General features: G+C 57.0%; 1 protein-coding gene across 3 annotated transcripts in view; it reads right to left on the bottom strand.

Annotated features, from left to right (window-relative positions):
- Window positions 1-1,581: 1,581 nt before the first annotated feature.
- Window positions 1,582-14,029, bottom strand: part of WSCD2 (WSC domain containing 2) — a 113,841-nt gene continuing 101,393 nt past the window's right edge. For all 3 annotated transcript variants that reach the window (XM_034672371.1, XM_034672370.1, XM_034672369.1), the window contains exons 8-9: window positions 10,290-10,490; window positions 1,582-3,653 (exon numbers count right to left, since the gene is read on the bottom strand). In XM_034672371.1, the coding sequence (XP_034528262.1) occupies window positions 3,301-3,653; window positions 10,290-10,490 (554 nt within the window). In that variant the 3' untranslated portion in view covers window positions 1,582-3,300. The remainder of the gene's footprint in view (window positions 3,654-10,289; window positions 10,491-14,029) is intronic.

Below are 14,029 nucleotides of genomic sequence, written 5' to 3'. Positions count from 1 at the left end.
AGGAAATCGCAGCCATCCGCAGATGCCAGGTGCTGCCTGTTCTCTTGAGGCGACAGCAGCATGAGCCAGGTGTCCCGGCTTCCAGGCCAGGCACCCCACCCCCACACCAGGCGACCCCTGGAATCCCCAGCTCTCCCTCCTCTGCTGATGCACGGGCACCGCTGTCCCTCTGTGTGTGAGGACTTTCTGGAGAAGGTCCGGTTCTGCTGTGACCTCTGTGGGGCTCCGGCTAGTCTCAGGCTTCAGTGGGCATCGCTCCCGTCCGTTGGGGTTGTTAATAACCTCCCAGGTTGGGAGGGGTCGGGTGGGCTGGGACCCACCTAGGGCCTGTGTCTTCTTTGCCCCGCCATCTCGTCCTCAAAAGCTTTCTGCCACTTAACAGATACCTGCTCGGTACTTGGTAAAAGATAAGCTGCACAGGAATGGGGATTTTTGTCTATTTTGTTCCTCTTGAAGTCTCTAGAAGCCAGAGCAGGGCCGGGCACACAGTAGATGCCCAGTAAATATCTGCTGAAGGAATGAGCCATTGCTCCTTGGTTCCTTCTGGGTCTGAAGTACAGATGTGATTTGAGATGGTTGAAGTTGTGGTAAAAACGGGCAGAGACCTGCCAGAGAAGAGGTTGCCAATCCGTGCATCTGCCACCGCCCCCGCCCTGCAGTCCTCTCTGGTGGGGAGGAGGGCCCAGCACAGGATCTGTGCGATCTAAGGGGGAGGAGTGGCCAGGGAAGCATGGGGCTGCATGCTCCCTGGCTCCCTCCCTCTCGGTCGGGGGCGGGAGGCGGGTGGAGATCGTAGAAAAGGTCAAAGAAATTAGCAGAGGGCTTCAGGGCTCAATTTGGGACCACAGTCCAGGCTTGATCTGAGGTTGGGTGAGGGCCCTGAGGGACCAAGGGAAACACTCCTCCAGGGCCAGGACTGGGGCTCAGTCTTGAACCAGATGTGGCAGATTCAGGCTCAGTCCAGATACACCATCAGCACTGGTTTGGGGGCAGGTCAGGGGTTAGCCTATGACCCAGGCTGGAGTGCCGCCGATGACCTGGGGCAGGACTCCGTATGGGTAGTGCCACGGTTCAATGTGGGGCTGGAATCGGGCATCAGTAGGAGACTGGGATCATGGATCAGTAGGTGTTCAGACTTAGGGCTCAGCGGTCACCCAGGATCAAGACTCTAGGATTGGGGCCCAGTCTGTGATCAGGTGTCCCCTCGCCCTCCCTACTTCAGAGAACCAGGGGCTGGGGTGGGGGGAAGGCCGTCTCCCCTACTCCTCTTGAGCTCTCCCCCATATGGGGAAAAGTCTCTCCCTCCCCTTCCTCTGCCTGCCCCAGCTCTGCTTACCACTTCCCTCCCCATTTCTATCCACAAGGCAGTAGGTTTGTAAACCCTCGTCCTCCCAGAAGCCTCTTCGTCTGCTCCCTTGTGGCCTCACCGGCTTCCCTCTGCGCACACACGTACACCCTACTTCCCGGGCCCAGACGCAACTACCCGCCCTGGACCAATTCTCTTACACCAAAAAAGAGGGAAAAAGAAAAAGCCCATTTGTGAACTTGCCTTATACAACACTCCAGCACGTGGCACAATCATCAACAAAACTCGCTTTTAATGACGGTGTTGACCTGAGGAATCTTCAGAGGCTTGCGGCCCGAGGTGACCACCAGCAGAACGGGCCCAGGTCTAGGACCCGGGGTCTCCCAGAGCACGCGGGCGTCCACACGGAGGGGGGCACGCCCTCTACTGCTTCTCAAAAGACTAGAAATTAGCCTGGGGGAAAGAACCATGGTACAAAATACATTCGGGGCCCCCTGGCTGGGCCCTGGGGGGCCCAAATCCCACAGATGAGGGGGTCAGGGAAGAGAACCCCAGGCCCAATCCCTAAGCCCTTCTCTCTGCATGGCCAGTTGCCAAGGGGCAGAATGCATTAGTTATATTCCTCTTAAAAAAATATATCTCTTTACACTCGCCTTCTCCATGGTCTTTTGGGTATTTGCGAACGAGCATTGACCTGCACCCCAAGCCTTCGGAGGGGCTGACTGGGGGGGCTGCTCCAGACAGAATAGCAAAGATCGGTGACCTATGGCTTTTGCATCTATGTGGAAGGGGAAGGTGCAGGCGTGGGCCGGATGTGAAGCCACTGGTATCCGGGGTGGGGGATGGGGTCCTGAATCAGTGCTTTCTAAGACCGATGACTAGCGACCCATGTCCTTGAGAATCCTTTGGTTTGCTGTCTTACCACCAAGGGAGCAGTGTTTCTATGGAAACGGAAGACCCATCCTCTTCCTTAAAGGAACCATTTCCAGGGAAGCTGGCCCCACGGGACTGTGACCAAGGGGAGGTCAGTGCTCTGGGAAGGTAGTGGGGGTCTCTGTGGGTCAAGTTCCCACCTGATTTGGGGCACTCAGGGTGCTCTCACCTGGATAGCAAGGGACCCGCTGGTAGGGGTCCAAGGGCAGTGCAGGGTCAATGTGTTGGGCCCTACCATGGAGAGAGGCCCCTGGGGCTGTCAGTCTTACTCAAGGTTCGGCGTGTGGCCATTCTGGGGTTGACTGCTGGCGCCTGAGGGACCCTGGAAGTGGGATCAGAGATGCCAAGGTCCCCTCCTGGCTACAGCCAGGGAAGAAAAGGGCAGCATTCTGGCCCTCGAGGTGGTCAGGCAACCCGATTGTGTCTGAGGAGCCGAGCGACCTGGGGGTGGGCTCCTCCTGGCAGCCGCCCCACGTGCTGGTGCCGGTTAACCTGCTGGGAGCACCCCCTGCCTCCGCAGCCCACCCAGAATGTCAGAAACCCCACCTCCAGCAGAAGCAGCCTGGGTCCGTGTTGGTGCCACTGCTTCCCCGGGGGTGGAGGAGAGCAGGGGAGACCATGAACGCTCAGCCCAGAAGGGAAGAGCAGCCGGGGCCACCTTCTCCTCCAACAGCCCCTTTCGCTCTCGAATCAAGATCCTTGACTTCTGCAGTGGGGCACCCGTGTCGCGGGGACACCATGAGCCCTCTCTCCCCCAGGTGGGACCCCGAGTGGTGGGGGCAGGGGCACAGGAGACAGGAAAGGGGCCATGGGGCCAGAGCACTCCAGACCGGTGGCCCCCTCCCTCTCCAAGGGGGGTTGGGCATGGGGTGGGGAGTGCCCAGACGGTCTCGTCCCTTGAGCTTCCTTCGTCATGCAGGAAACTCACTGAGGGCCAACAGCAGCCGCGGGGATTGTCCCCAAACCAGAGAGAGGACAGGCAGGTGGGGAGTCCGGGGCGGGGGCGGTGTCTCGAGACCCCGGCTGGGTCGGGACTCCTGGCCCCCTCCCCCCCCGACGCATCATCTGGGGTAGTAGTCATTGGGGACCCCGGTGAGGTTCCGCCCCTTGAGGGCCGCGTCTACCATCTTGATGTAGGCGGAGATGACCTTCTGCATGTCTGCGGTGTAGGGGTCGTACTCGAGCTTGCGGAGCCCCGAGCGCTTGAAGTTGCCGTCTTTCTGGCTCTCCACGCACAGCAGCCTGTCCTCCCTGACGGCCACGCCCAGCAGGCTGACCATGCGGCCCAGCTGCACGAACAGGTCCTGCTTCAGGTCCTCAAAGTGCACCACCAGCACCTTCTTGCCGAACTTGAGCCAGTCCAGTGTGTGTGTGGCCCACCACGGGGCGTAGTTCCTCACGAACTCCGGCCACTCTGGGGAGAGGAGGCAGGGCCCGGTCAGAGGGCGGAGGGGGCTCAAAGGACCAGGGTCAGACGGCGGATCCCCACACTGGCCTGCTCCCTCCCACCTCCGTGCTGCTGCGGCTGCCTGGAACGTGCTTAGCCTTTCCTTCTCTTTGGGGATAACTAACACCTGTTGGGTGCTCTGCATGCCCGGCCCGGACTTCTCCATAAATACATGTTGCTGTATTTTTATATACATCTGTATTAACATAGCTAGTAATTTGCTTATTCCTCACGACAACCCTGTGAGACAGCTATCGTTTTCTTCGTTTAACAGAGAAGCGAGGCACAGAGAGGTCAGGTGACTTGCTCAAGGTCACACAGCTACTCCTTGGCAGAGCCAGGGTTTGAAACCAAACAGTCTGGTTTCAAAGTCTGGGCTTTTAACAATCAGGTTATCCTGTGTGGTCACAGCTATCCTGTTCAGTAATGGTATCGACTCACAGGACGATAACGGGACCTTTGTATAGAGAAGTGGATAGAAGCGTATGACGTTTGGGTGGGGGGATGGGGTAACTGGGTGATGGGCATTAAGGAGGGCACTTGATGTAATGAGTACTGGGTGTTATCAGCAGCTGATGACTCACTAAATTCTACCCAAAATCAATACTACACTATGTGTTAACTTTAAGTAAAACAACAACAAAAGTGACTTGCCCAGAAACAAAAAAGCCTATGAGGGTTTTTAGCAGGGCCCCCCCGTACCCAGTAGGTGCTCGGTAAATGTTGCCTTATTACTTTCCCTGTCCTTATTCTGTTCTGAGCTAGGACATCGTCTTCCCGGACTCCCCAGGCTCAGGCGGGTGCTGCCTCTAGGCTCCACTGCCCCGTCTACACCCCACATATGTTGGGTGTCTCTGCAGTAGACGGGGCTGGGGGTGTAGCTGAAGTCAGATGATCTATATTGTCACCTGTCTTCCCGTTCCACTTTGTATTACGGTTTTGGTGCAGTTTATTACCTTGCTGGGGTCATCTGGCTGGGGGGATTGTCACCCACCTGGGGAATGTGGGCTGGGATGGCGTGACTTAAAGGCAGGCTACAACAGAATGGGGTGATTGTGTGTGGAGCCCCAGAGAGGATCTCAAAGAGCCACCAGCCAGCCCTGGAGCTGCCGAAGTGGACAGAATGAGAAGCCGAGTAACTCCGGGGGTGGGGGGGTCATGGAGGACGGTGGGAAGGGAGAAAGGGATTCAGAACCCCCGCTGGCCAATCACAGGGCAGGTGCTGCAAACCCCTGAAGCCCGACCCATGGCTTCTCACAGAAGCAATGTCACCCTGTACCCTCCAGAGGGCTTGGCTCATCGAACGAGGGCCTGTGAGTCTCCTAAGCCGGGTTGGGGGAGCCAGTTGGTTCTTAGGAACTCAGTCCTCCTCCTTTGCTGCGTGAAAGGTACCTAAGATCTCATTCAATCCTAAAGCCTACCCTGAAAGGAAAGGGCTACTGTTGACTTGTATCACCAGTGAGGAAACGGGAGGCTGAGAGAGGGGAAGTCACTGGCCCAGGGTCACACAGCCAGGGAGCACCATCCAGACCAGGCTTGTCTGATGCCAGGTCCTGATCTTTGCCAGGAGCTAGCAGTCTCACCCCACTTCCTCCCACCACCTTACCCCCAGCGGGGGTTCAATAAATGGCCGGTGAACTAAACTGGAATTCCCCACTGCCAAACTGGGACGTGATGGAGGGTTCCTCTTTCTTTGCAGAACACATCAGACCCTGCGGTGAGGCTCTCCCCGCTCCCCGAACACCACCGCTGCTAGGGAAACACGGATGCTGGGGACAAGGATATCTTTTATCTTTACGATAGATGATTTACAATATATCTGGCTAATTGGGCCCACACTGTTGAAATGGGTTAAGACCAGATATAGCTGTGATTAGAAGAACACCGAACATGTACACAGTTTGTTAATTTTAAGAATCTCCCCCTTCCTGAGCCACCCACCCCCCCACCGCATCCCTGCTGGTTTGGGGCACCTGCTGCTTTTCCGGCAGAAGCCCAGGTGGATGAAGGGGGGACTTGGTTGCCCAGGAGCACACGGATCGGACTTCTAGGCTTGGCCACTTCTGCCCGACCAGCTCAAGTATTTGCTGGAGGGGGGGCTGCACAGCGGTCCTCAAGGGAGAGGGCGGACCCGTCTGCATGGTGGTGGTCAGGGTCCTGCAGAGGGTGGCCCCAGCCTTGGGTGCAGATGGGCTGGAACTGACACGACCCCCTTGCTGCGGGCAGACCGGCCTGGGATAGGAGCGTGTGGGGCCTGAGCACCTCCCGTGTGTCCGTCTCTTCACATTTCCTGCTCCCAAGAAGTCTGGAGAGCGGGGATCACTAGCCCCATTTTACACAGGGTGGGGCGCGGGGGAAGGAGGCTCAGAGCCATGAAGCCAGTTGCTCCAGGCCACACCGCACTTGCCCAAGACAGGATTCAGACCTTGCCTATCCAGACCGAGCCTGGCTTCCACCCTCCTAGCAAGCCCTTCCAGAGCTCCTGTTCCGATCAGCGCCAGCTCCGTCGACCACTGCTCACTTCGGAGGTTGATAAAGACTTGGGGTCTGCACAGACCCCTTTGGAGGCAGACTGGCAGCATTCACAACCCCCTTGCTCTCTACATTAGCTGTGGCAGGGTGGGGACCTCAGTCGGTCTCCTTGTGGGTCAGTTTACCCATTGGCGAAACAACTGTGCTGAGACCCGCATTCTGGACGTGCAGCAGGAACGGAAGCAGAGGGGCAAGGACCCCAGGCCTGGGACCCAGGAGGTGCTCCCTAAATGCTGGCTGCTGTCACAAGGGTTCTTGATGTGGCCGCCCTGGCGTCACCAAGATGCGCGGCCTCCTGTCCCATCAGCTGGGTCAGAGCTTCCCGCCACCAGCACTCGAGCCCCCCCGCCCCCGGCTGCTTCAGCAATAGCTGTCCGCCCACCCCCCGAGTTCCCAGCCCCAGACCATGGGTCCCGGGGGCCCGTTTCGCTGGAACTGTCACCCATGAGCGCCTGGCGGGGCCCCTCCGTGCTGCCTCCTCTTGTCGGGAGGAAGCCGGGCCTGATTAATAGCTTAACTGCACTTAATTCCCCACAGAATCATTAAACACAGTCTGTTTCATTAAACAGATCCAGGACAATTCACCTTGTGTAATCATATCACATAAAACTTTGCTTTGGACCCACTCCAGGGAGATTGTAAAATTAACGTTATGGAACCAAAAATGGGGGGCGGGGAGGGTAGCAAGAGCCTTACCCCAGCTCTACATGGGAAGGGGGCACCAGCAGGGCGGGGTGGACGTGCTCAGCAGCTGGGGGAGCTATGCTTTTGGTGGGGGGACCCTCCCAGACTAAGGCGGTGATGTTCAAACTTTCAGGTGCACAGGAAGTCTCTTGGGGGGTGGGGGGGGAGTGGATCCTGTTCAAATGCAGCTTCCCCTTCAGGGAGCCTGGGCTGAGGTGGGCTTTTCTACAAGTCTTCCAGGTGGTGTCAAGACATTGCTACAGAGACCCCACCCTGAGCAGCAACAGTTTAAAGCAGTGGTTCTTAAATTGGAGCCTGCATCAGAAACATCTGGAGGGACTGGGAAAACAGACTGCCAGGCCCCCAACCAGAGTTTGACTCTGGGGTGGGGCCGGAGAATCTGCATTTCTAACCAGGTCCCCGGGGGTACTGCTGTGGCTGGTGCAGGCCCCCTAAAGCCAGGGTCTCACACGCAAGTGCCCATAGGGGCCAGATGGGAAAGCAAAGAGCAAAGAAAGAAATGGGCTTTGTGGGGAAGGCTCCCGGAGCCNTGGGGTGGGCCGGAGAATCTGCATTTCTAACCAGGTCCCCGGGGGTACTGCTGTGGCTGGTGCAGGCCCCCTAAAGCCAGGGTCTCACACGCAAGTGCCCACAGGGGCCAGATGGGAAAGCAAAGAGCAAAGAAAGAAATGGGCTTTGTGGGGAAGGCTCCCGGAGCCCCCAGAGACCTGGGTCAGGCCTGGGAGGGGATGCACGGAGAAGGCTCCCCATCTGAGACTCCTGTGGCGACCCCAGGCCCCCACCAGGAGATGCGTGGGCTGGAACCTCCTCTCTCCCAGGCCCTGCAGCCTCGTGCTTCCGCCTGTCCTGATGCCTCCCTAACCTTCGGTTTGAAAGCTCCCAGCTACCCTGAAGAAGGAAAGAGCGGCAAGGTCCTGGGAATTAGCACCTGGTCTCANAACACCTGCCTGAACCTGAGACCAGGTGCTAAGCCAGGTAAGCTGTGAACTCATCACAGAGTCAGGGACAGACACCCCCAGGTAAAAGACAGCCTGGGAGNCAGGGTCTCACACGCAAGTGCCCACAGGGGCCAGATGGGAAAGCAAAGAGCAAAGAAAGAAATGGGCTTTGTGGGGAAGGCTCCCGGAGCCCCCAGAGACCTGGGTCAGGCCTGGGAGGGGATGCACGGAGAAGGCTCCCCATCTGAGACTCCTGTGGCGACCCCAGGCCCCCACCAGGAGATGCGTGGGCTGGAACCTCCTCTCTCCCAGGCCCTGCAGCCCTCGTGCTTCCGCCTGTCCTGATGCCTCCCTAACCTTCGGTTTGAAAGCTCCCAGCTACCCTGAAGAAGGAAAGAGCGGCAAGGTCCTGGGAATTAGCACCTGGTCTCAGGTTCAGGCAGGTGTTCTAAGCCAGGTAAGCTGTGAACTCATCACAGAGTCAGGGACAGACACCCCCAGGTAAAAGACAGCCTGGGAGCTGACGCCTGGGGTTGAATCCCGGTGGTTTGGTCAAGCCCGGGGGACCGCCTTAGCCACGTGATTGCTCCCTTCCTGGGATGGTTTCTCACCGGTGGGATGGAATGCCACCTTGACGGGCAGCCGTTCTTACCTTCTCTGGGAATTAGGTTTCAATGACCTAATGAATGCACAGTGCTCCGAGCTTCCGGAGTCCCCCTCCCTCCTGGGAGGCAGAGAGCTGGCTTCTACTCCCACCCCACATTCCCAAATGACCTTGGCAGGTCCCTGCCTCTCTCTGGGCCTCAGTTTCCCCATTAACTGAGGATCAATCAGTGGTTTTAGGTCCTACCTGCACCCAAGACGCAGTGGGGAGCTTTAAAAAATACCGATGCCCACGTTCCACTCCAGCAATGGTCCTGGTGTGGTCGGGGTGCTGGGATTTGCCCACACCCCTCCAGGGACGTGTGGCAGGGGCTGAGGACCCCTGGGCTGGGTCACCCCCAGGTCCTTTCCAGCTGGGCCAGAAAAATCTCTGCCCAGGCCAGGCCGCTGCCAAGGGCACCTGCAGACTTCCCAGCCTGGCCCTGAGGCGTGTTCATTTTCAACTGCTCTACAAATAAATCAGAAGCCTCTTCTGGGAACAATGGAACAAATGTCACCACCTGTCTAAGCTTCTACCCTCTGAGAGGGGGAGTGAAGCAAGGGGAGGGACAGAGGACCCCCTTGACCGAACTGGGAACCCAGGGCACAGTTGTTGAGACAGGCCCAAGGGTTTTAAGGAATGACGTCAGTAACGGCTGGGTTGCTGGGTTAGCACCATGCTCCCAGCACTGGACCTCGCGGGGGTGGGGCCGGGGCTTAGAGCAGCTTTAGGAGGGGTGAAGTAGAAAGCACCCCTTAAGGCTGAGGCTGGAGCAGTGTCGTTCCTGGAGGCGAAGGTGGAGGGAGCTCACATTTACGGAGCACCTACTGGCCTGAGTGATCCCGTGGTTCCGTCAATATTTTGTCCCATCCGTTAGCACAGCGCAGTGGTTAAGGGCCTGGGCTCAGGAGCACGACTGTTTGGGGTCAAACCCCAAGTCCACTACCTCCTGGAAAAGCCTCTTCACCGCCCTGAACGAAGCTTGTCCCATCTATAAAACAGGGTTAATTATGGGGTTTAAAGACTTTCCTTACAGCAATGGAGATGTGGGCGATAACGGCTATGGGATTTTGAGAACCAGAGCGGTTGAAGATACCCGGGCTGATAGAGGTTGGGTCTGACTTCGAAGCTCTCACCGTTACCACGGGCCACCGGCCCTGGAGTGAGCCCTTCATCCACACAGCTGCTGTCTCCTACGTGCCCGAGGTGAGTCTCAAACCCTGATCATATTAAGATCCACTGCTGGGGGCCAACACTGTCCCTTCCCAGCTGTGCAACCTGCACAAGTCACTTAACCTCTCTGAGCCTCACAACCCAGAGTTGTCAGGGGTGGTTCATGGAAATGATGTTCTGTGAGCTCTTAGGGGCTCCTAAGTGACCTCATGGCCATCAGCCACTGACCAGGGGCTGGATTCTAGTCTCCTGACTCTCAGGAAAGAGCTCTTGAAACCGTTTCCATCCATCCCATTATCAATTACATGAGGGTCTCCAGCTCCATAAGGAGTCACGTTCACTGAGTGTTTTTAAAGGGTTAAATTCGTAGAGCCCCACCATTATTACCCCCATTTTATAGACAGGACAGCCTAAGTTCAGGGAGGTAGTGTTGGAGCTGGGGTTCGAACCCGGGGAGTCTTGCTCTTTAGCCCATGCCCTTGATGGCTGCGTTATGACGTCACCCGGCTCCCAGCAGGTGCTGCTCGTGGGGTGGTGGGCCGTGGGGAGCCCTCCTGGATCCCTCGCAGCAGATAGCACTGGCTGCGCCCCCCACCCCCACCCCAGCAGTACCTTTGCCTTTCCAGTGGGCATGCGCAGCAAAGCCGATGTGGCCGCCGTACTTGCGGTTGAACTCCGCCATGAGCGCCTTGTAGGGGTTACGGACAAGCAGGATGGCGGCATCGAAGGCCTCGATCTCCTTCTGGCCGCTCTCGTGCGTCTTGATGCAGATGGTCCTGCCGCTGCGCCAGTGGTCCCGCTCGCCTTTGAACCCTGCCGCGGTCAGGGGGGAGGGGACAGGGCAGTGAGCCCAGGGCGGTGAGTCCCGCCCACTCCACCAAGCCGCCTCGGGCATCCTCCCGCGTTCACTCGTTTCTCCCCGTATTTCCTGAGCACCTACTGTGGGCCGGGCGACGTGCTGACAGGTTAGAATAAAATCTGCAAAAATATTCATGGTCTCGCCGTCTTTGGAAGCCAGATTATGCAAATCATGACATGGGTGAACATCGGTGAACATAATGAGCCCCCGTGCTAGAGAAGAGGCCGAGATTTCGTGCCCGGGTGCCCCAAGACGCACCTGCCAGGGACGCACTGGGGGAGTCCTGTTTGGATGGCGTCTACATCCCAGGGTGTGGCCGTATGACTCTTTGGCCAGTGCCGTGAGTACAGAAGTGGTCTCTATCACAGACCCAAGGGACATCACATGTTTATTCCTGGGTGTTTCCGTCATCACTGTGAGAAGGACATGCGCTAGAAGGCTGCTGGTCCCAGATGGTGAGAGACTCAGGGAACAGACACGGGTGCAACCTGCCGGCTGGCGCTGAGCAGCCCAGCCAGCCTAGCCCAGATCACCGACCTAGTCAGGCGGCATCCAGAAAGGTTTCCTGGAGGGAGAGGGGCTTAAGCAGACATGTGAAAGATAAGGAGGAATTTACTAGCCCGAGAGAGGAAGGGAAAGGTGCTGGGAACCGCAGATGCAAAGGTCCTGGGGTGGGTCAGAAGAAATGTGTCTCATGCGTGACTTCTGAGAGCAGAAAAAAGGGAGAGTAAAGCTGGCCTGGGGTGCAGCCGTTGTGATAAGAGAGTTCAGTACTAACAAACACCACAAAGATGAGGCAGCCCTGAAAAAGGATTTCGGTGAAAGAAAGCAGGACACGATCAGATTTTCTTTTCAAAAGCTGAGGAACTGAGACACGCTGTGGGTAACTGGAGAATGTTTTTCTGGTGCCAACTCTGTGCCGGACGCTGGGCTGAGCCTTTTACTAATTAGGCAACTCTATGCTCTCAATGATCCTGTAAGAGATTTTATGGATAAGGAAACTGAGGCACAGGAAGACCAAAGAATTTGCCCAAGCTCTAGAGTGAGCGAGATGCAGAGCCAAGATTCAAACCCAAGCCCTCCAGGCACCTGAGACGGGGTTCTTGGCCATCCCGCTCTCCCGGGCACGAAGGCACTTGGGTGGCATCTCGAAAGCCAAGTAGAAATGGCCTTCAGGATACCAGCTGTGTTTCCAGCTCTGTGTTCTGTCTTTGGGCCTCTGTTTCCTTGTCTATAAAACAGAACCACGCCGCTCCTCCTTCACAGCACTGCTTAAGAAACTCAATGAGGCCCAGAGGACGACTTCAGTCAATGGCAGCTCACCGAGAACAAGTCCTGGGGGGAAATCATGGACCGAGAAGCCACCCTGCCTCCCCTTTTCTCTCCTTGCCCCACGCACAAAGGTTTCTGAGGCTTTTAAGGTGGATTAAAACGAGGCCAGCATGGTACCTACTCCTGTTCCTGGAGATCGGGTTTCAGAAAAGGTACAAGTCCCGCCCCCCGCCGGGCTCACAAGGAATGGGATGTCCTTTCCTGAGCCAGAGTCCCTCCTGAGGCTTGGCCAAGTGAGGCTGCAGGAAGTGTCCTGGCCTTGCAAATTAGCACTGGCCCCTGCCCACAAGGAACTATTCACCCACAGCCTCAGAGGCCCATGGGCTGCTCTGTGTCATGGGACAATGAGGAGTGGGGTCTGGGAGCCTGAGAGCGGAGCCTGGGGCACAGATGTTGACCCACAGGGTGGCCCTGGATTCGATTTCGTGGTACACAGTCATGCAGTCCATTGGTAACGCGCCTCATGATGCAGGCAAGGAACTTCCCGTCTAGGTTTGCATCTTACCTTTGCCGAGATGCCTTTCACCATGAGCACAGCCCTAGAAAACCACGCGTGGGGATTACACAAGAACACACATGGGTTCTCAGAGAAGAAAGATAAATAGAAACCTGGCAGTGGTCACACTAGTTTAAATCAGCTCTCACGCATTGTGAGACCTAGATCCCATTTCTGTTACACATGGAGTCGACACAGCACCATGTTTATCAAGATACAAAGACATTGCGCGTATCGGAAAAGACCTGCTCTAGATTCCAGATGTGGGTCGCTTAAGAGGTTAGTCGGTAGGGTGCACTGGAAGAGTAGGGAGGTGGAGAAAATTCCTTTGGCACGGTGCCTCCCAGAGAGAGGAGTTCTGTGTCTAGAGGGAGGCTTTAAGAAGCCACGTGGGATCCGCTTGCCTGAGGAACTGGGGATGGTTGCTCCACGGGCCTCCAGGGAGGGCCCTCTAGGTGATTAGAGAGCAACCAGGGATGCAAGCCAGGGGCCAGAGCGGAATTGCGGAACTCCACCACCAGGGGGCCCCCTCTCCACACCTCCCTGACACAGGACCCAGCTCCTCCATTGCCCCAGTGTGGAGTATCTCAGTCCCATTCCTTTGAGGGTTCACCACACTAGCAGCTCATCTGGGGTACCCACGTGACCCTCAGAGACTCTGAGGAGCCGGGTGGTGGTACAAGGCTTTGGAGAAATGAAATTGCGGGTTCAGAGCCACAGAGAGAATAAGCTATTTATCTCCTCCCCCTTCCCCCCCCAACTATGACAGCTGCCTGTGCATTTTGCAGTTAAGGAAGCCGTCACGGGGAAGGGCAGGGGGCAGAGACTCCACATTTCTACATGCTCTGGAGTTTACTGGGGCAGGAAAGCCCTCCGCCCCCGGCTCTGCATATGGATACCCTGGAGGCTCCAGGGATCATGGGCTTTATTCTGAAGCAGCCCTCAGGACTCCTTGTCCTGTGTCAGCGGGGCTGAGAGGCGGCCTCATCGATGCCCTGCCGCATCTATGAGCCCCCAGGAGCGGAGAAGGGCCCTGCCCAACTCTGGGCAGTCATCTTTGCCCCTCCTGCCATTGGTTCTTTCAGACCACAGAGCTGGAGCCTGCACTTGGGGCAGCAGGGTCCCAGAGATGGGGAGGGGGATGGAGAAGGGGAGAAGCAGACATAGAGACAAAAGAAGAAAAAGATGAGAGACACAAAGGAGGAAAAAGAGGGAGACCAAGACAGACAGATGGACACAGACACAAAGAAAATCATGTTTTGGGTAAGGGGAAAAGGAGGCAGAAATCAAGTGGTACAGACTCTTGGATTCCGGGAAGGGCGAATCCATCTACCCACCCACACACCCATGCTCTCCCTCCAGCCCTCCTTCACTCAGCAGGCCCGCAGTGAGGCAGGCTGGTGTCAGGATGGGAGAAGAGAGGGTTACAGAGAAAGTGCCAGGCAGCTCATCAGATCTAGGACAGCCCTGGGGGTCACCCACCCAACACAAGTTGTTAGGAGGAAATCGAGGTTTTGGGACAGGCGGGCGTGCCCCCAGTTATCCAGCTCGTTAGTGGCAGAGATGAGAGGGAAACTCAAATACTCCCGTCGGCAAGAGTCCCTGGATTGTCAGCACATCCTACAGAAACCAACCCCTCCGGGCCCATCACCAAGGCCCCTCCCT

Source organism: Ailuropoda melanoleuca, chromosome 12 (assembly GCF_002007445.2).
Source record: "Ailuropoda melanoleuca isolate Jingjing chromosome 12, ASM200744v2, whole genome shotgun sequence".
In the NCBI taxonomy this organism is placed as follows: domain Eukaryota; kingdom Metazoa; phylum Chordata; class Mammalia; order Carnivora; family Ursidae; genus Ailuropoda; species Ailuropoda melanoleuca.
The sequence above is the reverse complement of the archived record's forward strand: the minus strand, read 5'-3'. Positions and strand labels throughout refer to the sequence as shown.